The sequence below is a fragment of the Dromaius novaehollandiae genome, unplaced genomic scaffold (genome assembly GCF_036370855.1).
Source record: "Dromaius novaehollandiae isolate bDroNov1 unplaced genomic scaffold, bDroNov1.hap1 HAP1_SCAFFOLD_30, whole genome shotgun sequence".
Classification (NCBI taxonomy): Eukaryota; Metazoa; Chordata; class Aves; order Casuariiformes; family Dromaiidae; genus Dromaius; species Dromaius novaehollandiae.
In genome coordinates this window covers 2,890,938-2,912,915 of record NW_026991333.1, presented here as the reverse complement: position 1 = coordinate 2,912,915, position 21,978 = coordinate 2,890,938, and the positions used below count along the sequence as shown (strand labels likewise).

The window sequence follows — 21,978 nt, the reverse complement described above, 5'->3', positions numbered from 1 at the left end:
AGAAACGCCTGTCTAATATCCACGGAAATATGCGCGGGAATAGCCGATATTCGATATACTACGTATTTTTTTAAGGTTTATCACCCGGAAGATAGCTTTACAACCTCTGTTTCCTCACGGGTGATGGTTGCGCCCGGCTGCTTCGTGGCTTTTCAAGCAGGCTGCGCCTTCTCCGCCTTTTCCTGCGCCCGAAAGCGCGGAAGGCCCCCGACGGCGTCCCAGGAGCCGGGCTGGCGCCTCAGCGGCCGGGAGGGAGGCCCCCAGGATGGCGATGCTGGCGGAGCGTGAGTGGCTTCTCGGGGCTCCCCGGGGGAGGAACCGCTTGCTGGGGGGTGATTCCACCTGCAGCGGGGGGTGATGGCGGGAATGGCGAGGAGAAGGAGCCGTTATCCCTGCGGGGAGGGTGCCGGTCTGGGCGCTACCGCTGTAGCGGGGAGCGGGGGTCGCCTCAGGGCTGCCCCGCGCCGCCCTCCGCCAGGCCTGGGCGCTGGGCGGCTGCCCTGAGGCCGGGGGGTTGGGGCCAGGGCGAAATTCCGCTGTGGGGGAAGGAGAGAGCAGGAGATGAAGGGTTTTAGGCGGCTGCTTCGGTAAAGGCACCAGCCTGCGTAGCTCTAAGTGCAGTAGATCCCCTGGGCTCACTGGGAGAACTCATGTCTAAGGCTGAGCCATTTCTCGTAAGCCTTTCGCACAAGGGTGTTGCTGAATGGAGCATTCGTGAAGGTTTTCTATGTTGTTACGAGCCACCTGGGTAATTTCTCCCCCCCTCCCCCCGACACTGGAATCAAAAAGGGCTTTGCTCCTACCTCTGAGATGCTGGAAGGCTTGGGCTCCCTATATCTAACAGCATCGATTAAAGCCTTGGGGTGAATATCCCAGTCGATAACTTTTCTTTGGGTGAAGTTCATCTATTCAGGATACAGAACTCTCTTGGGGTTGGCCTGAGGTGGGTTTTTTTTTTTTTTTTCCTGCAGAAACAAAGTTTTTGTTACCTTGTCTTCCAAATTCAAGAAGCGTTTCTGTAAAGTAGCTTTCTCTAGTAAATGTAAATCTGTGTGTAAACCTCTCAATTACGCACGCACAATATTTCGTCTTGTTAACGGAGAGTGCAAATGCGACAAGAAGCTTTTCTAATAATAGTTACAGACTACTGCGTAGTTCCAGAATACTGCATTCATGTAGGGTTTTATGTAACAGCTCTGGTATACTTGTGTGTGGTTGTTGTTAACGTTCTTAGCTGATATTGGTAAGATTAACTGTTGTCAAGATACCCTGAAAATCATAACAGAAGGTCTAATAAATTTGTTTCCTTAACTGTAGGAAAGATGGACATAAGCGTACTGGCTAAACAGAAAATCTGGTTTCCATTGGGAGATATAGATCTGAATTGTTGAAAATTGCTTTTATGCATGTACCTTTCTGATTATTTCAGATGTCAACTTTGTTGGTACCATTTTTGAGAATTTCTTCTTTTTTTAATTTGGTACTGCAAGTTTCAGTATTGTAATGCTACGTTAATGCTTCTGGATATAGTGAAAAATAAACAAACAAAAAAACCCTTTGGAAATCGGTTGTCTGAAAAACAAATCTAACTACTGAAAGCCACCTTTCCAGAATTGTACGTTTTTGTTCATCACCTGCAAATTCAGTAAGGCCGTGTAATACACTTGTATTCTTGTTTGCAATTCTGCATCAAGTTCACATGCTCCTACTAATCCCAAAAGAGAGATGGGGAGAGGGGTTAATTGGTTTTACTACAACTGTGAAAGCACATGCATATCGGGAACCTAAAATAACAGTTTATGTAGTTTGAGTTTAAAAGCCTATCAGTAGCAGAAATGGGCAAAAGGTTAGCTTTTATTTTTCACTTATTTTTAACTCAGAGTTTTTAATAAACTTTGATAATTAACTGTCTGTCTTAGTGGTGCTCATTTTGGAGGGAAAAAACTATATGGATGGGTTTCCTAGCTTGGAATAAAAAACATTCCTGTCTGTGGACTGTATCTTTTTCTTTTCCTGATCATTGAAGGCAAATTCAGCCTATTTATTACTGTCCTTGTTATCACTAGATGTAGGCCCACAGCTCTGGTTTGGATGGGAACCCATAATCTTGCATGCTCTAGAGACATGGGCAAAGTTAGAAGTTGGGTACTGGGTCAGAAGGATTTGTGAATGCAAACATAGAATTTGGTCATTTGGGGAAATGAACTGGGTGAGTCAGAGCTCTTGAATGCCTCCTAGCTTACTTTCAGAAAATTATAGTTTAATTCCATGTCTGGTGCACGTATTTGTTTGGGCAAAACAGTTTAGTAATTGATCTCTTCCAAATAGTGGGGCTTCTGGGTTAAGGGAGTATCTAAAGAAATGACACTTTTCTCCACTGGATGGTGGTACTTGCCCAGAATTTCATTAATATCTCTAGCATCATTTTCTAAGAGCAGCCCAGAACGTTGGTGTTAACTTCAGAGCTGAACTTTTTAGCTGGAAGAGAGTAGATTTTTAAAAGACCTCTGTAAGCAAACATCTCTGACAAATTGTAGGCTAAATACCTTTTTTATCATTTGTTTGGAGAGGGTAGATGATTTTATGATTGCTATATGTGACATGAAAGTGTTCCTGATTCTTCTTAAGTACTTTTGATCAATATAAGCAACTTCCTGTAGTTTCCTGCAACTAGCTTATGCTATTTGAAAATAAGACTGTGTTAACATGACAGAAATGTGAGGATTAATCCCCTTACAGTAGTTACAAGGTTTGAAGTACATGGATTAAAAGTGCTGGGAAGAGGAAGGTCTCTTAAAATTTCAAGCTTAAGAAATCTTTGCATTAAGTCTCCTCGTGTTTTGTTATCAGGGTTCTCCTGGGAGTAAAATGTCTTGGGGCTTGTCTACAGAGAGATATTCTGGAAAATTAATCAAAATTAACTTTTAAAGTGGATTAGTTGAGCTTCATCAAACAATTCAGTTTGGAAATTAATTTAAATTCACACGTTCAGTTGGCATGGATTACTTCTACTGCGTAGACAAATCCTTAGATACACACTGTACTTTACAAATGTGTGAATTGCATTGACTTCAATTTCTTGGGATTTGCAACCTCGCCACTTGGGGAACTAGTTACAGAGAGCAAAATAGTAGGTGAGCATACTGAGTATGGTGTTATAGATAGATTAAAAAATAAAATTGAGCAAGTTGGTTTTAGTGACTCAGTGAAGGAGAGTTGTTGCTAATTGAGGGATTTTAAACAAAGGGAATAATTAGAAAATATGATTGAAAGGAAGGCTGCTGCTCAGCTGGGGAGCCTAACCTTCTCTATGAAATTGGTTCTTTTTATTAATCTTAATGTCTGTTTCACGCTTAGCTACTAAAGGAAGCAATGGCCAAGATTTTCCCAGTTTTGGTAGGCCTTAACTTTTACTGCCCAGCTTGATTGATATCTTTTTAATTCATTCCCCCTATCAACCCTCTGAAACCTGGGTCCCTAGAAATTGTCTGTATCTTGGGTGAAGGAAGATGATAAAGCATGTGAAATTGATTGCCCCAAATTCCTAGCTGACTGTCTCAAACACAGTAAATGAGTGAAGTGAGCCACCTAGCCAGGCGTTCTGTTCGCAGCGGAGCGGTTGGGAAGCCTAATCTGCTTGGGCCCGTGTAAAAATCCCAGTCCACAGTAGCACTTTACCACGTTGTGTTACTAGCACAGGGTTTGTAGTGGATGTTTGTTTCTCTGAAGGCTGCCTGATGGAAATAGGTCAATCATTTGCCTATAGAGAAGTGGACCGAACGAGTGTTGTGTGGATTTCTGTCACAGCACTGAGTCACTTATACTGTAAAATCTTTTTAACAGACTGTTTGGTGTTTTACGAAATTCTTTGTCAGACTTCTGCTTTTTAAGGGACTGCCTTATGTAGCCTATGTTGAGCTTTGAAGCTTCAAAAAATGTTTAAAAAAACCAACCACCATCACACTTTCTGGTAGCATTAGTTTTTATTTAAGAAAGAACCAAGATGAGGCTAAAAATAAATTGAACTTCGCTGTGATATTCTCTCCCTCTGGCCCAGATTGTGAGTACTGCATTTTAGGGAAAGATGATTTCCTGATTATTATGAAAATGTCTCGGTGGACATGGGTTCCTACTGACTTTTTATGGCCTTGAGTTAATCGGTCATAATGATTCTCCATTTCCCATCTTGTTTAACGAAGTTTGTAATCTTCCTGTCTCCCATTCTTTTCATCTTGTTTTATTACAGTTCTCTTCCTGCATATGTTTAGGTGCACACTTAATGTGACTGGTTAACTGTAGTAACTTTTCTTCCTCGATTTCAGTGAAGTTATTCGTAGTGATAAAGGCAAACATATGTATTTGGGCATGGGGCATTGTAGTTATTCAGTAGTAGATTTAGAACAGAAGAACCCAGATGCTGAAGATCTCTGACACCTGCAGTAATTTCTATTGACTTTTGCAGGGTTTCTGAATAAGCCATTTTGTGGCAAATCCAAAATCTGAAATTCGGTAGATTTCTGCTCTGTCATTCCATATGAGTGATTAGGTTTTATTTGGGGTTTGGCTTTTTGTTATGAAGGCAGATACTAGATCTCCTGTATTCTCGATAAGAGGAAGGATGGACAGTAGACATTTGTCAGAGCTAGGAAAACCAGCTTTGACATCTCTTCTATAGATCACCTGTTGAAGCCAAATGTAAAATAAAGTTCAAACAGAACTTAGGCCTGCACTTTTAAATGACAATTCTTAAAGCCTTTGCTAAAGTGCAGCCCGTCCCCAGGGTTTGACCAATTCCATAGCTATCTTGCTGTGGCATTATTCACATTAATAGTAATATTTTTCACTGGACTTCTTTGCAATCTATAATTTGGTAAAAATAACCCCCCCAAAAACATGTTTGGTCTGGCATAAGTTCTGTTTTTTGGAATGAAGGACTTCTCTTGAATTGATTAGAAATAAATAATATGCACACTGTAAGCACAATATAAACGGAGCCTGACTTTTCCTTCTTGCTGTAGCCCGTAGAAGGCAGAAGTGGTCTGTGGATGCACGAAACAGTGCTTGGAGTAAAGATGAATCTAAATTTGGCCAGAAGATGCTGGAAAAGATGGGCTGGTCCAAAGGAAAGGTATGACTTAAAGGAGAATTGTCTAGCTGAAAGGTTGTCTCTAAACTTTTCTTGAACTAAAAACGCTGAGAAGAGGAGAGATCTGGGTGGAAGACTTGCTGGTGACTCTCGGTCCCAGCATTTAAACAGACGTCTTCTTTTTATGTAATTTATTCTTGAAGTCTGATGAGAATGCAGAGAAAACTTGAGCAATGTTAAATTTTTAGGTTTTTTACACAGGTACTCACTAACTTCTGGCTTTCTTCCTTTCCATTCCCCACTCCCCTCCCAAACAAGATAATGTCCCCCAGTAAAAACAGGAGCATGGATGTAAAATCAGAGAAGTATTAGAGAAGACTTTATGTTGCCTTTATCCCCTCAGTTCTCTCCATGGCCTTTTATATTGTTTAAAAGAACTCCAGGATCTGCTTTAATCTTTCACCTATTTTTGAAAGGTTACTTCTGATGTGTTCCCTGAATGACTGAAATGTAGTGTGTGAGCTGTATTCCTTTCAGCTTCCAGCCTATCCCTGTGCGGTAAGGGGGTGAGGTGACTGGCTTTGGTGCTAAGAATAACTCTCTAGGTCAATGCAGACATCTCAGCTCTCCCTTAAAAGCACTTTAACTTCCACAAAGGTGTCTCAGCAAAGCGGGGAGTTGGACTTGCATGTCAGCGTGTTTTCAAGTCTTGCGTCACTAATGAAACGCACAAAGAAAATCCACAATATATCTTTAACTGTTCTCCTTCAACTCCTCTCCCTGCCCCTTTTAAAAGGAATAAAATTAGGACTGTTTTCAACTCTGAATAAATTAAAACTTACAGTGCCAAAAAAAACCCTGCTCTTGGATTGTAGCCTACTCTTGCCTCAGAAAACTGGCTTCTATTTAGTACATAAAAAATCTTCTGCCTGCCTTTAATTTCAAAAATAACCAGTGGTACCTGATTCAAAGGCTGCTGAAATCAAGGAACTGGCATTGGTTTCTCTAGGCTTTAGAACAAACTGTTGCAGTATGTGACTGAGAACTGTCTGGCTATGTAAAGGTGCATGCATGTTTGCTTTGTATGTAAGATGAAAATAGATGTATAACCCAGAGTAGAAAAAATGCTGTTAAATATTCTGTTTATATCTTAGGCAGCCAGCTCATCTCAGCGTAGATAATGCCTTTGCCGTTACGAACACTGTGTCAGGGTGTGGAAGGAAGGCCCTGTGTTGCTTTGTGTCTGTCATCTCCCCTCGTCTTCCTCACAGTAATTTTCCTGGCTTAGGCTGCAGGGTCTTCCTTTACAACAGCTACAGCTGTGCTGGAAGGTTTTATATCCCCATTTCATTATAAACTCAGACAAAGGCTTTGTCTTCCCCCCGCCCCAAATCATATAGATAAAAAGGATAATACCAGACCCAAAGATTGCTTCCAAGATGCGAATGCTTAGGGTTTTTAGAACAGACAAAACCAACATTTGTTTGCCCCCATCTCTTTACTAAGTTACGGATGTGAATGCTATAGAGGATGTTTTTAAGGCTCTGTTAGCTGCATTCTGATCCTTTCTCTGCCCCCCACCCCAACATACCTTTATTATGCAGTATGAGCTATCCTGTGTCTTATAGCTGTTTGTCATCATGCATCTGCCTTCCCAATGGCGACTGTATTTTTGGTGAGAGACACATTGATTTTGTGTGTTTTGTTTTAAAATAGTAAACACTTCGGGGTTGCCTGGGAGTGTCAGGTGGCTTCCTGATTAATCACCCAGCTACATAATGTTGTTGCTATTTTAGTGTTTATGATATTTTGCTGGAGGCTTTAGCAGTAAATTAAAAATACTTAATATCTCGTGTGTGCTAATGCCTGCAAATGAATTAAGTTGCGGGCAAGCAAATAAATAGTAACTTGTGGTTTATTGCTGTATTTCATTACAAATTGTCTTACAGTACAAAAGCTCTAGTTGCTTAGACACTGCAGAAGAATCCTTACGCTTTTGCCCTTAAATCCTCCTTAGGGTCTTGGGGCTCAGGAACAAGGGAATACAGAACATATCAAGGTTCACGTGAAAAACAACATGCTGGGGTTAGGAGCAACCATCAATCACGAGGTGAGCACTAGACCTAGGTAAGAAAATGTGGCTCCCATTTCAGCTAAAGCACAACCTTTGTAATGGGACTTCAGTGAAATCTGCTGTCACTCCTGGTGGCGGTATACACCTGTGTGAACATCTCTGCAGAAACTCTTGACCTTCAGTTTAGTTACGCTCTGTTGGGTGTTTTGGGAGAAAGTGGCTATTTGGAAAGGTTACAGTGAGTACAGGAGGCTGTTCAGAGAATAGTTGCTTTCTAGCAAACCACTAAAATACTTCCTTCCTCTGTGTCTCTTCTGTAAAGACTACCTAGCTTAGCTTTATGCCTTCTGTCTTTCCTTCTGGAACAGTCACCTTCCTGAGTGGAGCTCAGGTACATAGCAAAAGCAGAATTTAGTCTTAAAGGTACTGGATTCTGAGTCAACATCTCGAGTAACATTGTTGCCGGAAAATCACCTTAGTATTTCCTGCCTGCTGTTGAAAACATCTTGCCCAGACTATGACACGCAGAGCCAACAGCAGCTCAGCATTGTTTGAAGACATGCAAACACAACCCTTATCCCTTCTGCACTTTGGAGTGACTGTAACAAGCCGCTGTTAGTGTTGCCACCTGTGGAGTTTCAGAGGGTCCCTCCTGCCAAGAAGGGTTGAGTACCTGCAATTAAGTTACTTCTCAGAGTGCAGAATCTTAATACGCTTTTTAGTGAAATTTCTGTTAGGACTGAAAGCTCTTGCCTTGTATTCATGTGGGTGATATTTACAGGACAGCTGGATTGCTCATCAGGATGACTTCAACCAGAACTGAATGATTGCCATGGACAGGGTGAAACAGGTAGGTTCATGCTTTGCTCAGTCAGATGCTGGAAGCTTAATAGGGTTTCCATTCTTTCTGTCTTAAAAGGCTAGCTGGGACCTAATCCTTTGGGCTGCTCATAGTATGGGGTTGACAACTTCCCTTCCTCCCCCTCTCCCTGAAAATCAGTGGGAGCAGAAGGACGTGTCATCCATGATCATGCTAAAGTTTGTCTAATTGGATGCGTAAATCTTAGTGTGTTGTTTTTGCTCTGGGTCGGGCTCCTGTTAAAGGCTTTTTATTGAGATAGCAAACATCAACATTTTGAACTTGTGTGTTTTACCCAAGACCACAACATAGAGGAGGACCTTTTGCTGGGATGTGCTACAACAGCACTTGTTTCTTTGAAAAGCAGCCAGAGTGAGTATGAAAGCTCACAACAAAAACATTCGCCATTGCAAGGCGTTTGCCTTTGTTTAGCTAAGGAACTGTTGCATCTGGCTTGCATGCTCTGGTGGTTTCTTAACTGCCTACTTTTCCTGCCCTCAAAGAACTGCTTTTTAGCTTTTGACTCAGGGTTATGCATTTCTGTTTTGAATGTGGTATAATGTGATTTTTCTAGCCGTGATGTAGAGCACACAAGTGGGGAAACTATACAGCTTCCCCAAAAGAGCTATACATAAAGTCATCTAATTTTGAAAAGCTCTTGGTGTATGTTCAGTCTGACCTTTGTTTAAAAAATGAAGTAATGCTTCAACAGTGGGTGTAAGCTTACAGAAAGAACTGCACACATCAAAGCTGGTTTATCATCTCTCCTTTAGTTAGACTGGTACATCTCTCAAGTTCAGACTCTAACCGCATATCTGAACAAGTCTCTGTGGAGTGTCATTAAATCAAGAGGATCTGTTGGACAGCCTGTCCGCATGCTGCCAGTGGCAGAATTGTCACCCTAGTGAATTCAGCAAGTAGAGAGCAGAAGATTTTCTAGGAGAGGGAGGGTAGAAGGAGGAGGAGGAAAGTCAATTACAAGAAGGATCAAATTAGTTGTTTAGGGAAAAGTTTAATTCCTTGACTCTTGTAGTTGGTGACAGTCCAGAAAATGAGGATTAAAATTCTGGATCTAAAGCTTAAACTTTTTTTAATTGCTATGTTAGTCATCCTTGTGCACTGCAGCCCTAATTGTGATCTGAGGCCACACAGTGCTAGGTGCTGTAGTTAAAATCCTAAAGCGGTAAAATAGCATATTGTAGGGAAATTCCGAAAGTTCCTGTCTGTCTTTATGTATAAATCCTACCCAAGTTCCAACTTGAGCGATGGGAAGATCAGTTAGGTGTAACTGGTGGGAAACCTGCAAACTGATGAGCAGAGAGCTGAAATGACTTGCCCAAGGACACAGTGAGTCAGCACAGAGGCAGGTTCAGTGAGCAAGGCTGACTTGTTCCTAAACCTGTGCTGTATTCCCTGGGTCATCTGTACGGATGCAAAGTGGCCCCCTAAAGCCATATTTCTCTCTTTCATATGGAGTTATTTTTCCATGGTCTTTTTAGCAACTGTGACAAGAGATTTCCATCACTGAGGATAAATTTGGGTGCAAGTTGAAAGGTCCCAGTAGGATTCAAGTTTGGTGATTTACAGACCGCAAGCATTGCTCTGAAACTTGTTTTTTGGCTGTTGTTTAAGCTGGCAAAACTCATCCAGATAACTCTGCTTGCAGCCGTGCTCCAAGATCAAATGCTTGCCCACGGTTAACCTGTTTTGCACCAGGACTCCCCAAGTCCTTCTCTGCCAAGCTGCTCTGCAGCAGGTCGGCCCCCAGGCTGTCCTGCTGCATGGGCTTCTTGCTGCTCAGAGGCAGGACCCTGCACTTGCCTTTGCTCAGCTGCAGGAGATTGCTCTCTGCCCATCTCGCCAGCCTCTCGAGAGCCCTCTGAATGGCAGCACGACCCTCCAGGCTGCGAGCCCCTTCTCCCGCTTCTGTAGCCTCAGCACACTTGCTGCTTTGAAAAGTGCAGGCCAAGGGCTTGTCTCCTTTCAGGCTTGCTGCGGCTCTGTGCAGCTGCCTTGGAGCCACAAAGAGCCTGCTTTTGTGTTGTCAGGACACTCTCGTGCTGTATGGGATGCTCCCTGGCCATGGGCTTTCAGGCGGTGAGGCGAGCGTCTCCCCGGCAAGGCAGGGGTGAAGGCATCCCCATTTAGGAACAGGAGGTGTGCATCTGCCATTTCATGCAGCACCTGAGAGCAGGTCTGCAGCTCCTGCCTGACATCTTGCAATACACTCTGAGGAGAGCCAATGCAAGGGGTGAGGAGGAGGTGGGAAAACACGGCAGGATTACCTGTGCTCGCTTCCCAACCCCCCCATCATGCTGGCCTACCCCGTTGTTTCCTCTCAAGCTAGGGGCTGCCAAGAGCTCGCCCTCCTAGTTACTGCAAGCTTTGCCAGAGACCAACCCTGCTCTGCAGTTGTTTCATAGGAGTGCTTAGGGAGATGTAACTTTTTGTATATCACTGAGTATCTACTCTAGAGAGAGAAGTGTTTTGTAGCGATGTGGCCATCTCTGCTCTGCCTCGCCTGTTTGGTGGGACTGAGGCCAGAGCAGCCTGAGCTGGTACGTGACATGGTGCGAAGGAGCGGGAGGCTTTGGGGGGAGCCTGGCACCAGCCTCCCTCGGCTGAGTGGGATTGCTGGGGCCTGAGCTGAAGCTGTGCAGGAAGGCTGTGGAAAAAAGCGGCGCTGGAAGTGAAAGAAATACCCTTTCGACAAGTCTCCAGCGTTCCCCTCCAGGCCCTCCTCCCTGGTGCCCTAGGGAGCGGGAGTGACGGCTCTTCTCTTTTGCACACCCAGAGACTTCTCCAATGCCACGTCTCCTGGTGTCTGTCCCTCTCCGAGTGGGTGTGCACGTGTGCATCGTGTCGCGGCATGTCGTGTCCTCCTTGGAGTAGAGGCCTCTGCAAAGCTCTTGACTGCCCCTGCGGTCCCTTGCTGCCCTCCTAAGCCGTGGTGCCCGGGGGAGCAGGCTGGTGAATGCCAGCCAAAGCTGGTGGGCTGCACGTGTTGTGTGAAGTCTGGGCTTTGTGCAACAGAAGTGGAGGCAGAGAAAAGGCAGGTGGAGGGCGCAGGGAAAGCTGAGTGTAGAAACCTGCTGCTCAGGGCCTGGAGGAAGAGGACAGGGTTGTTCCCTGTGACCAGTGGGCTGGAACTGCAAAGCCCCGGGCTGTGCAGGAGGCCTGAGGGGAAAGGACCCTGCAGTGAAGGAACCTTTCTGCAAGTCTTCAGCCTTTATCACCAAGCTGTCCTCCCGGGGAATCGCTCCTGCAGTTCTCTTGCTTTGGGCCTTACAAGTTCACAAAATACTGCTGCATCCTGTCAATGTTGTGGGTGCCCCCCTCAAGCTGCAGGGTTTGCGTTTGGGCGGTAGCCTCTGTCAGGGCAGCTGGTGGGAGGAGTGTGGGTTGGCGGAAGGGTGAGTTTTGAGCGGCCACAGGATCAGTTCTGTAACTGGCTGCTTGGCTGAAGAGCCAGTCTGATTTACAGTGTGTGAAACCTCTTCCTATTCTTCCAGGGAAGATGAAGCAGAGCTCCCGAGAGTCCAAGTGTGCTTGGGATTTGTGAACCATTTGCTTCCCCTTTGTTCAGAGAGGTGATAAAAAAACAGTGCTTCCCCCAGCACCCACACAGGCTCGTGGCTGGCTGTGTGCATGTGAGCTGGCTGTGCCTCTGGGGATGGGGTCACTTGGCCCAGCAGATCGCCTTTCCCCATGCATTTTCCTTGCTGCTCTCTTCAGACTATCAATTGAAGGTGTTGCCTCCTCCTGTCAATGTGGAGCCTTCTGCAGTTCCTCAGAAGCTTTCATTTTTTGTCCTAGTGACACAGGCAATAGGGACTGACTGCTCTCATAGTTCAGAGAGAAGTGCAACCAGAGCACCTAAGCAAGGGGGGCTTCCTTTCCCTGGAGTCAGGACTTGTCCTGGTGGAGAGGCACATGGCAGCTGCAGGTGCTGCTGCCTGGCTACTGCTGGGAGAGTAGCAGCATGTTATCATTTGCGGGGGTTTGCAACTGGATATGGTGCATTATGGGCATTGAAACACTTGTTGGGTCAGAGAACTAAGCAAGTTCCCCTCAGAATGACCCCAGTCACCTTCATGGCTGCGTTTCCAAGGGACCTGCATGGCTGAGGTTCTGTGCTGCTTGCCATGGGAGACGGGGGCATTCAGGCATGCAGAGGGAATGTGGACCAAGAAAGCAGCATTTTGCACCTGCTTTGCGCAGCCCTCAGTGCCCCTGGGCCTGCAGAGCAGTGGGGAAGCAGGCCCGCTGCCTGGAGCCCGTCTCAGCAGGGAGGTGTGTCAGATGCCCTCCTCTCTGACCAGGTTCTGTCAGGTATTCCACGCGTGGGAGGGGAACTCTTTGCATTTGAAATGAACAGGTCAAGATCAAGGTGACAACAAAGAACAAGGCGGTGTTTATTAACAGTAGGAGCAGAGCAGGTAGCATCATTCGCAATGCACGGAGAGCTTTTGGTGACCAGCCTTTCAAGATCTCATCCCAAGGCTGTTCAGTCAGGCGGGTTTCCACTTTTGCTCACTGAATCAGTTTGCTAGATCATCCCTCATTTTTCCTTCTCTCTCTTCTCAGTGTTTTCCAGTTCTGCACAGACATTTAGTGGCCTTGGCGGGGATTTTTGGGAAAGCCGTCTAGTTGATGGAAGGTCACTCCAAGTGTGACGGAGGTATTAAATGGTGCCAAAGAAGACATCTTGTGTTCAGTCCCAGGAGAAGCTAAGCAGTACTTCTGCTTGGTGATTTGATCAAAAGCAGATGTCCCATTCCAACAGCTAACGTTGCCAACTTCACAGCTGACATCATCTTTGCAGGGAATACAACTGAAGGTGCATACCCAGATGCCTCCCAAAGCATTGTCATATGCTCGTCATGTCTCGGTACCACAGGCAAGTTGCCAGGCGCAGGGACCAGCTGAGTGTTTCCTCCTGCCTAATTCCAGAGCTCTGGGCGTGGTAGGACAGGTCAATCCCTGCCTGCATAGCCAGTAGCTGCAGTGCTGGCTAACCTCCTCAGTGCCATGAGTACGGCAATGCAAATGACCTCCTGCCAAGGCAGGTGCCCACACGTTCCCATGAAAGACACTAGGAATGACAGCATCTTGGCCTCAAGCCATTCCTTTTGTATGAATGTCCCTGATGCGTCCCTAGCAACAGGAAGAAGAGCTCTTCGGTAGCTGCATTCTAAGGGCCTGTAATACTTTTCAGCACGCACAGCTTTTTTTCCCTTCTTGCGTTAATGGCTCGGTTGTTAGCTGCCCTTCTTAGGCAGCTAAGAGCACTTTCTCCAAGGGAGTGTGGTTCTCCTGGCACCCTTGCCAAACTTTAGAGCCTATGGCAACGGTGTAATCCTTTCCGCCTTGCACATTTTGTTGCCATAATCCCGCCTTGCACATTTTGTTGCCGTAATCCCATGGGCATGTAGGCTGGGGGGGTGTCCCCTCGATGGTCAAGCAAGCATTTCCTTTTTGAAAGCACTTAATGCTGCCTGGTGTTGAGGTTCCCAATTCCGTAGGGAGCTTTTCCTCAGCAAATCATGCAGAGGTGCTACTTGAATACGGAATCCAGGAAAGTGTCACCTCCAAAACCCCCCAAGTTCCTCAGACAGGTCTCAAGGGTTTTGATCTGAAAGTGTGGGAATGTTTTCTATCACCTCTCATATAGATTCTGGCAGTGTTTTCTGTCCCCCTATCCATCGGGTGCCCAAGAAGGTGACCCCTGGGCTGGGTCCTTGACAGGATTCACACATGGCTCCCAGTCGATGCGCTGCAGGGGTCCCAGGGAAACTGCCAGGGGAGTTTCTTCCAGCAGGAACCATGCGGGTTGTGGTTTCCACCTCCGAATCCTTCTGTGCAGAACCTCGGGCCCTGAGCACATGCCTTGGAGACACCTCTGCCATGTCCTGTGCACAGCTGGGGCATGGGCAGGGGGGCAGTGTGTCCTGCTTGGATGTGGTGGATCTCGCGGCTGATACTGTGAGGCCACAGAGGGAACTCTCGTGGTCAGGCAGGTTCTAGGGAGGCTCTTCATAAGGGGGGGTTCTTCCAGAATTCCTCTGCTCCACCCTCCTCTCGAAACACTTCCTCCGCTGCCTTGAAATGGAGCCTTTGCTGATATGCCACAGGCAAGGGCTTTTCTTGTCTCCCTGGACAATTGTGCAGGAGAACTGACTGTCTGTCCTTGGGGAGCTGTCTCTCTGGCAGCTCCTGTTTTCCCAGGCCCCCAGCTCTGGAGGATTTTTGGGCCTTTCCTGCGGTTTTGCCAAAGAGCATGACACGCAGCGCTTTCCGATGGCTCTGCCAGGTGTCCTGCCGTCCTCGGTGCACTTGATGGAAAAAGCCTGGGGCCTCTTTCGAAAGGTCTTTTGTGGAGTAGAGGGTGAAAGTAGTGTGGAAGTGGGGAAGACGGAGGCATCAGATGAGGCAAGGAGCTGTGCAGGGAGCAGCTGGAGGCTGTTTGGGGCAGGGAGAGCTGTTTGATAGTTGGGAAGGCAATCCTGCAGGGTGTTGTGCCAGTGCCTCCTTCTGCAACCTTAGCTGTTACTGCTGCCCTGGCAGTTTGCCCTCCCTCTCGCTGGCCTCCTGCTCCCTTGCCCAGCCTTCCAAGCGGTCGTGGCAGGACAGGTCTGGTTCTGAGAAGCACCTGTCCATGCTGCTGATGCCACTGGTGAAATTGCTCAGGGAAGGGGCAGAGACGCAGGTAGGATAGGGCCTGCGGAGACTGCTGCTCCTGCCCTTGGGCTGCTCCAGCTCCAACACGGGGGTGCTGCCTTCAGCTTGCGGCTCCGCGCTGTTGCAGGCAGAACCGTCATGCTGAGGAGCCCCTGGGTGTCCTGTGGGGAGAAAGAGCCTGCTAGGTCTTTGTTAGGGGCCACCTGAAGATACAAGGGGGCTTTCGCTGTGGAACCACGCACCCTAGGAAAACAAGGACCCCCGAGGACAATGTCCTGTGAGAGTGCACTTCTAGGCCAGCGTTAGCAACTAGGAGAGGAGCAGAAGTGCACAGACGTTTCCCATCTGGGAGGAATGCTGTTCTGGGAGTGCTGTCCTTTGGAAAGTGTTCCAGGGGGCAACCACTGCACTACCATGTTCAAGTGTCTGCAGCTCTCTGCATTGCCACAGCCTTCTGTCTTCTGCTATGCAAGGCAAGACTGCAAACCAGCAGCCCTGGCCTGGCACAACCATCAGTGCCTCCTCCTACCTGTGGAGCTGTTGGTGTGCTCCGGTGACTCCTGGGCCGAGGGACTGAAGGGCAAGGTGATGTCCTCCCCAAATATTGCTCGGCAGTTGTCTATTAGGAACGCCACCAGGGCTGTCACCTGCACACAGAAAACCCGTGATGTCAGAGATTTGCCTGTCCTGTTGCACATAGTCCTGATGTGGGGCGCCCCAATGTTCAGAGGTGCTGCTTCGTTGAGCTTTGGCAAGGGCACGGGGCTGTGCGGGGCTGGCCCCGAGCTGCGCCAAAGGCGGGAGCCAGGGGCTGAACTCCACAGACCTTGTCGTTCCTCTCCTTCAGCTCTGCCAGCGTGAGCACGTTGTCCGTGCCGGGGCTCAGCATATTTGGCCCCACGCAGATCGCAAGGTTGCTGGTGTCCATCTTGCTGGTCTCCACGTTTTCGCTGATGTGACGCAGCACAGTGAGCAAGCGCTGGAGCAGCAGGAGGTTTGCTGTGGGCAGGCTGTCGGCCACCCTAGGGAACACAAACCAAAGGGAAGGTTAAAGATGCAGGGCACAGGCACCGCTCCACCGTCACGGGAGCAAGCTGGAGTGCCCTCCAAAATGGTGGGACCGGTTCAAACTCTTACTCCTTCAGCTTGTCAATTTTGTCCTGCTGGCTTGGCTTCTCCAGCGCTTGCATCCACTCCTCGTAGAGGCTGTCCGCGAGGAGTTTGGAGGGGATATCCCGAAGAAAGTCCTGCAAGGCCAAGGTCCTTTAGAGGATGCTCTCAACAGTGCCAGTGAGCAGAGAGGGAGCATCGCGGTGCCTTGGGCTCACAAGCAGGCAGGTTGCTTTGAGCTGCCTGCTCCCAAAGGTGCTCCTGAGCACTGAGAGCGCGGGGGGCTGTGCGAGTGCGTGCCAAACGTACTGGTGTTAGTGCAGGAGCAGGACCCAGCTCCTAGCTGAGCCTTTGGTGCAGCCCTGAGTCTCCATGGTCCTCCCTGAGGAGAGGAGGATGCTGAGGAGGAGGTGGAGGAAGGGAGTTTCCCATGGTCATGCAGGGAATCAGGGGCAGAACTAGGGCAGCTGACAATCTGAGGGGGAAGAAAAGTGCCACAGTGTCCTGAGCCTGAAGCCCGGAGTCTGGCTTCAGTAGGCTTTTAGCTTGGAGTGCCACCGAGGGGAGTGGAGGCACTGCCAGGGGCCCATGCACATGAGGCACATGCTCGGAGAGCTGTGTGCTCTGCTGGTGCAAGGAATTCACCTTCAGCACCACTGCCAGGAGGTGCACGGGTCTGCTGTCCAGGTCAGCGCTCTTGCCCTGGTTTAGGACCTCCTTCAGCTCCTTGCGGGCCTTCTCGCTCGCCGCCTTCCTGAAGATGCCCTCGGTGGCAGGCCCTTTCTCATACAGTATAGCCAGGAGCTCCTGCAGGAAGGAATGGACAGGTTTGGACTTGGGGGCACACTCTGCTTTGCTTGCCTTAGTAGCTCCTTCTCGCTCCACGTCGATCACACTGGTAATAACCTGGTATTTCCTAGGCACCCGTGCCAGTGGTGTGGGCTGGAGCAAAGCCGCAGAGCTGGCCCCCGTTCCCCCCGGGGCTGGGACCTGGCCTGCAGGCCTTGCGTGTCAGCAGCGCGTGTGGAGGGGGAAGCCCCAAAGCGCCTCTCTCTTGAGAGCCCCAGCACAAGTGCTGGGCAGGCTGTGTCGCGCGAGAGGCCCGAAGCAGCGTGCCTCTGTGGGCAGGCTTGCTTACCTGGACTGGCTGGGGCAGGCCCCCGTCTTGCCCGCAGAGAGCTGCCAGAGGCTGGCCAAAGAGAGCCGCCCTGGGGCCAGAGGCGAGCTGCCCTGGGACAGGGCAGGCCCTGCTGGCAGAGGTTCCTCGCCGAGCAAGTGGCCAGGAGATCACCTGCCTTCTTGCCTTCGCTCCCTCTGCTGCAAGCAAAAGCAAAGCCCAACTCAGGGTAGAAAACCTGGCGCAGAGGCTGCCTTTTGCGTGTGTGCGGTGCCCTGTGCTGCAGGGTCTCCCGCAGCTTGTCCGGAGGCGCCGAGGTTTTGCACGGGGGGAGGGAACAAGCAGCCTGTCCGAAGGCAGTTGCTGCCGTTCTTTCTCCGACTCACCAGCCGAGTGGCCAAGTGCCTCTTCGCCGTCGGAAGGGTCCAAGCGGGGGCCTTTCTTGGCGTCAGCCTGTGAGAAAGGGCTGATGGTTACAGAGCCGCCCCTCCTCAGTGGGGGCCTCGAGGGAGCTGCTCCAGCGATGTTGCTGCAGCAATGCAGGCATGTGGGAGAGGCTGCCAGGAAAAGCGGGGGTGGTCCAAGGGCTGCGGAGGAGAGGCTGGAGGTGCAGGCCTGACGCTGTGTCTCTGTGCCACGGGGGCTGTGGCAAAGGCTGCTGCTGCAGCCAGCGCCCCCGAAGCGGCCCTGCAGCCCCCAGCCCCCTGCACAGTTGCAGGCTGCTCCCTTGATCCCGAGCAGCCCCCGTGCGGCACAAGGGGTCTGCACGTGACCGCAGGGACAGTCTGCTGTGCCGTGCTCTCCCTGGCACCAGGCATTTGCTGCCTTTGCATGCCCCAGGGAGCTGCCGCGCGGTGCGGAGATCGCCCGCGTGCGCAGGCAGCCCGGGCAGGGCACAGGGAGCCCCTGCTCACCTCTACCGAAATCAGCGTCTCCACGGTCGCCGCTGTCAGTGACATCTCCTAGGCAAGAGAGCAAAGAGGCGCCATGAGAAACTTGTGCGAGGGTGGGTTTGGGGAAGGTGAGCCACTGTTGGGGCAGAGCGGCGAGTGTGAGGACACTTACGGGACTGTAGAAGCCAATGACCTTGGTGAGGAGCTGCAGGGAGGGCAGTCGGGTGAGCCTGGCTCCTGGGGCTCCTGGGCTCTGCCTGTGCACAGGGAAGGGCACGGGAAGAGCTCTGTCACCCCCAGCCCTCGCTGCTCTCTCTGCTGCCAGCCAGCCCCACGCTGCCTGGCAGCCCGACCCCCGAGAGCCTCCCACAGCGCTGGCTGCCAGCACCGCTCTGCAGCTCCCGGCGTCGGTGCTGACTGCAACCGCGAGGCTGAGCAAGTCACGCGGCTCTGCGCAGGAGCTGCCCTGGGCAGTGGGGGCACCTTTCCCCACCGACATTTGGGTCTTTCTGCGTGCAGCTCCACCGGGAGCACTCGCCCACTCTCAGCCTTGCGGCGGCAGGTTGCATTCCCTGGCAGAGCTTACCGGAGCATCGTGTCCAGCCAGAGCTGCTTCGCCTCCTGCGACCTGCAGCACAAAGGAGACCCAGCCTCAGCCCCGCTGCCCCTCCTCCTGCTTGGGGCACATGCGGCCCCAAACAGCTCTCGCCCCCGTGGGCAGAGTCCCCGGGCCAGGGCCGAGCCACGTGGGGCAGGACAGGGGCTCGCGCAGGGCCCTGGGACCTGTCGCCCCCACTCACCCAAAGGTCACCACGCAGAGGTTGGTGGGCCAGACGAGGATGAGGGTGCGGCTGCACTTGAGGCCAAAGACCTCCTCCTCCTCCTCCTCAGGCCTGGCTGTGGCTGCCTCCTCGCTGCACAGCACCCAGAGCTCGCTGAGCCGCACGCGGTGCTTCAGCCAGAAGATGGAGCCGCACCTGCAGGGAGGCAGAGCAGGGCCTGGGGTGTGGGTGTGCAGCGTGGGGGCCACCCCAGCTGTCCCCCAGGAAGAGCCGTTTCCCAGGGCAGAGCCATGGGGAGGGTGGCCCCGAGCCCCAGGCAGCAGCAAGGAGCCTCCTTTGCAGCCGCCACGCAGAGGCCGTTGGAGAAGTGGCTGCAGGGCAGTGATGCCAGCAGCACCCTTGGTGAGGGCCTGCAGGGGAGGAGGACAAGAGCAGGAGCCTGTGCCCTTCTCCTGCCCCCTGCTCTCCTTCCAGAGCAGTGCTGGGCATGCAGCGTTCCCGCGGGAGACCCTGGCCGAGGCGGTGCTGGGGAGGAAGGAGGGCTGTGGTGGCTCTTCTTACTTGAAGCTGGCGATGGCGACCGCGTGGGGGAAGAGCAGGAGGTGCCTTTGGCGCGTGCGCTGGTGCCGCGTCACCTGCGCAGGGAGGGTGAGCAGGAGCTGGGTGCTCCCACTGCAGACGAAGGTGCCGAGGGGCGGCGGGGGCCGGGAGGCTGCCCTGCGCCAGAGCCCGCGACGGGCACCAGGAGCCACGGGGCCAGGGGCCCCGGGCTGTGCCTGCATGGCGGGAGCAGGGCCGACAGCGCCGCGGGCGCCGCAGATGTTGGCCTGCCCCATGGCGCCGAGGCTGGGCAGACGGCTGCGGCAGCGCCAGGCACCGACCAGGCCTGCGTGAGGCTGGACACGTGTCCCTGTGCCGGGCAGTGACCCCAGGCTGGGAGCCACCTCTGTCCGCACTGCCCCACGCCAGCGCAGTGCCGCACGGGGAGGGACACGCGCTGGTGGCCGTGGCCGGGTCACTGTGATGCCACTGTGGCACATTGTGATGCGCCGGCCGGGACGGGTGGAGCCCTGGGGGCTGCAGGAGTGACAGGCCATCTCCCGGCCTCTGTCTCCTCCGACGCTGGGGCATTTCCATGTCTGCAGTCTGGGACATGGGAGGAACTGTGTTCAGAGTATGTGCAGTAAAATGAGTTCTGTAAAGTACAGAAAGAAAACCTCAACTAAAAACACACAGCGGGTTTCTGTGTAGGCGCTGGGATGCTGTGCCTGCTGCCCTTCTTGAAAGCCGTTCCTGAGAGGGCATTTCCCCCACAGGTTTCCAAATCACAGAATCAGCAACTGGTTGAGGTTGGAAGGGACCTTTGGAGATCATCTAGTTCAACCCTCCTTCTCACTAACCTCCTTTCAGGTTTGGAAAGGATGCCATTAAGTCCCCTCCAGAGCCAACTCTCCTCCAGGCTTAGATAAAGTGCTACAGCCCCCCGACCATCGTGATTACTGTCTGTTGGACTTGCTCCAGCTTATCGACCTCTCAGGTTAACCATGGGCAAGCATGTTATAGAGTTGGCCATCATCCAGTTTCAATTGGCATTAAAAGTCAGCTGAAAAACTTCTTTGTTCTTAAAGAACTGGTGTAGTTGCCAGAGCTGGTTTGTAATTAGAAATTGGGAAGGAAGGGTTTTGTGGGCGTTCATATGCCAACATCCAAATAGCCTTGATCTACATAGCATTAGCTTTCTTCACTTTTTCTAGCCGATCAGCTAGTGAGGAGGTTTGATTCCTGCCTCTTCTGCTGGGTTCCTGAGTGGTGACGGTTGTGTCCCTGTAGAGAACCGGTTCTCTACATGCGGTTTTGTCTCGACATTGCTGTCCCTACACTTAAGGGACAATAAGGGGCTGTGGGACACTTGGCAAATAGTCTACATTGGCCCTTTTCGCCTCTCAGAAGGGAAGAGGCATGTATTGGTAGGAGTCGAGGTAATTTCAGGATTAACCCAAGCTGAAGCTGTCCCGCGAGCAACAGGGGAATGGACAGTGAACAGTCTGAAATCATGGTTCAGTTGTTTTCCTAAACCCAGAGTTATCCAATCAGATAACGGTAGCCACTTTACTGCCGGAGTAGGCCAAGAATGGGCACGAGATGAAGGGATACAATGGATTTTCCATACCCCATATTATCCCCAGGCAAACGGTACTGTAGAACGTACAAACGGACTCTTAAAACGAACCCTGAGACCGCACAATCCCGGATGGGCGCGACGAATATCTGATGCAGTAACTAAAGTCAATGGACGATGGGGAGTAAATGGCTGCCCCAGACTCACTGCTTTTTGCCCTAATCCTCCATCCCTCTTACCCGGGACTAGGGAGAATAAGAAACCGAGGAATCCCTTGTATTACCCGGGACAACCGGTTCTAGTGCACTTACCCACTGTGGGACAAATACCTCTAGTACTAAAAGCTTCAAAAAATCTGTATGCATGGGTAGCTACTGATGCCTGTGGGAAAGATCTTAGAATCCATACCAGGTGGATCCTCCCTTCCTTTTAGGTCAATTAATCTGAAAGGAAGAGGGCACTGAGGAAGAAGACTTGTCTTATGTCGAGCTTGAGTGTCCTCAACGATACTACCTGTGGTAGTTAGAATAGTTATTTTTATCATTTTTTGTAATTGTGTGCTGCGATCATAATTAGCTTTATTGTTGAAAACACAACAGCCAAGAATGGCATTCTTAACCTGTGGGATCTGTGGACACACAGCACACAAATTTTTACCCGCGGGGTGGTTGAGAATTTGTTATATAGGGTTTATCAGACCTTTGTTTTTCCTTTTACCAGAAACAAGCGGACCTCGGTTAGGCATAAAGGTACATGATAACCTTGGAGACAGAAGTGTTGCCTGTAAGAAGGGATCCATTAAAGTAAATTTGGGTGGGACACAAAAAGTGGGGAAATAATGAGTGGCCTCCTGAACGAATAATTCAACATTACGGGCCTGCAACCTGGAATAATCAGACTACAAGCGGCTCTAGAAATTATTACCAACAAAACCGCTGACGCAATAGATCTTTTAACTCGGCAATCCCAACAGATGCGCACGGCAATCCTTCAGCACCACATGGTTTTTAGATTACCTGTTAGCTGAAGAGGGAGAAGTGTGTGGGAAATTAAATATTCCTAACGGTTGTTTGGAAATAGATGATGTAAGCGAAGTAGTTCTCCAGTTAACCAAAGATATCAGAAAAATAGCCCACGTCCCCGTCCAAACCTGGAATGGCTGGAGTGGCGATTTGTAGTCCTGGTTACTGGGGGCACCGTGGGTGAAACAGTTAATATTGTATTTGTTAGGTGCAGTTGCCACCTTAATGTTCTTGT

General features: G+C 50.4%; 2 protein-coding genes and 1 pseudogene across 2 annotated transcripts; 1 reads left to right on the top strand and 2 right to left on the bottom strand.

Moving 5' to 3' along the window:
- The first annotated feature begins 188 nt into the window (after positions 1-188).
- LOC135325868 (PIN2/TERF1-interacting telomerase inhibitor 1-like) lies at positions 189-8,010 on the top strand. The gene is made up of 4 exons (XM_064503839.1): positions 189-284; positions 5,019-5,128; positions 7,104-7,196; positions 7,942-8,010. The coding sequence occupies exons 1-4, from the start codon at positions 266-268 to the stop codon at positions 7,981-7,983; spliced, it is 264 nt and encodes an 87-aa protein (XP_064359909.1). The 5' UTR covers positions 189-265; the 3' UTR covers positions 7,984-8,010.
- A 4,394-nt stretch (positions 8,011-12,404) lies between these two features.
- On the bottom strand, positions 12,405-14,892 carry LOC135325816 (uncharacterized; annotated as a pseudogene).
- LOC135325815 (rho GTPase-activating protein 20-like) lies at positions 14,890-19,438 on the bottom strand. Its single transcript, XM_064503793.1, has 10 exons — positions 19,164-19,438; positions 18,621-18,797; positions 18,407-18,448; positions 17,842-18,077; positions 17,314-17,514; positions 16,949-17,127; positions 16,456-16,617; positions 15,838-15,947; positions 15,527-15,722; positions 14,890-15,347 (listed from the first exon to the last, which is right to left on the bottom strand). Exons 1-10 carry the CDS (start codon positions 19,436-19,438, stop codon positions 15,213-15,215), a joined length of 1,713 nt encoding a protein of 570 aa, XP_064359863.1. The 3' UTR covers positions 14,890-15,212.
- Between the last annotated feature and the right edge of the window lie 2,540 nt (positions 19,439-21,978).

What these genes read in the sequence shown, in the direction of transcription:
- LOC135325815 (XM_064503793.1), bottom strand. Translation starts at nt 19,438, where the DNA reads ATGGGGCAGGCCAACATCTGCGGCGCCCGCGGCGCTGTCGGCCCTGCT. An exon ending in GTCGCCATCGCCAGCTTCAA is followed by an intron (nt 18,798 to 19,163) that starts GTAAGAAGAGCC and finishes GCCTCCCTGCAG; the next exon opens with GTGCGGCTCCATCTTCTGGC. An exon ending in AGACGCTGATTTCGGTAGAG is followed by an intron (nt 17,515 to 17,841) that starts GTGAGCAGGGGC and finishes TCTCCTCCGCAG; the next exon opens with CCCTTGGACCACCCCCGCTT.
- LOC135325868 (XM_064503839.1), top strand. An exon ending in TGGGCTGGTCCAAAGGAAAG is followed by an intron (nt 5,129 to 7,103) that starts GTATGACTTAAA and finishes AATCCTCCTTAG; the next exon opens with GGTCTTGGGGCTCAGGAACA. An exon ending in GAGCAACCATCAATCACGAG is followed by an intron (nt 7,197 to 7,941) that starts GTGAGCACTAGA and finishes TGATATTTACAG; the next exon opens with GACAGCTGGATTGCTCATCA.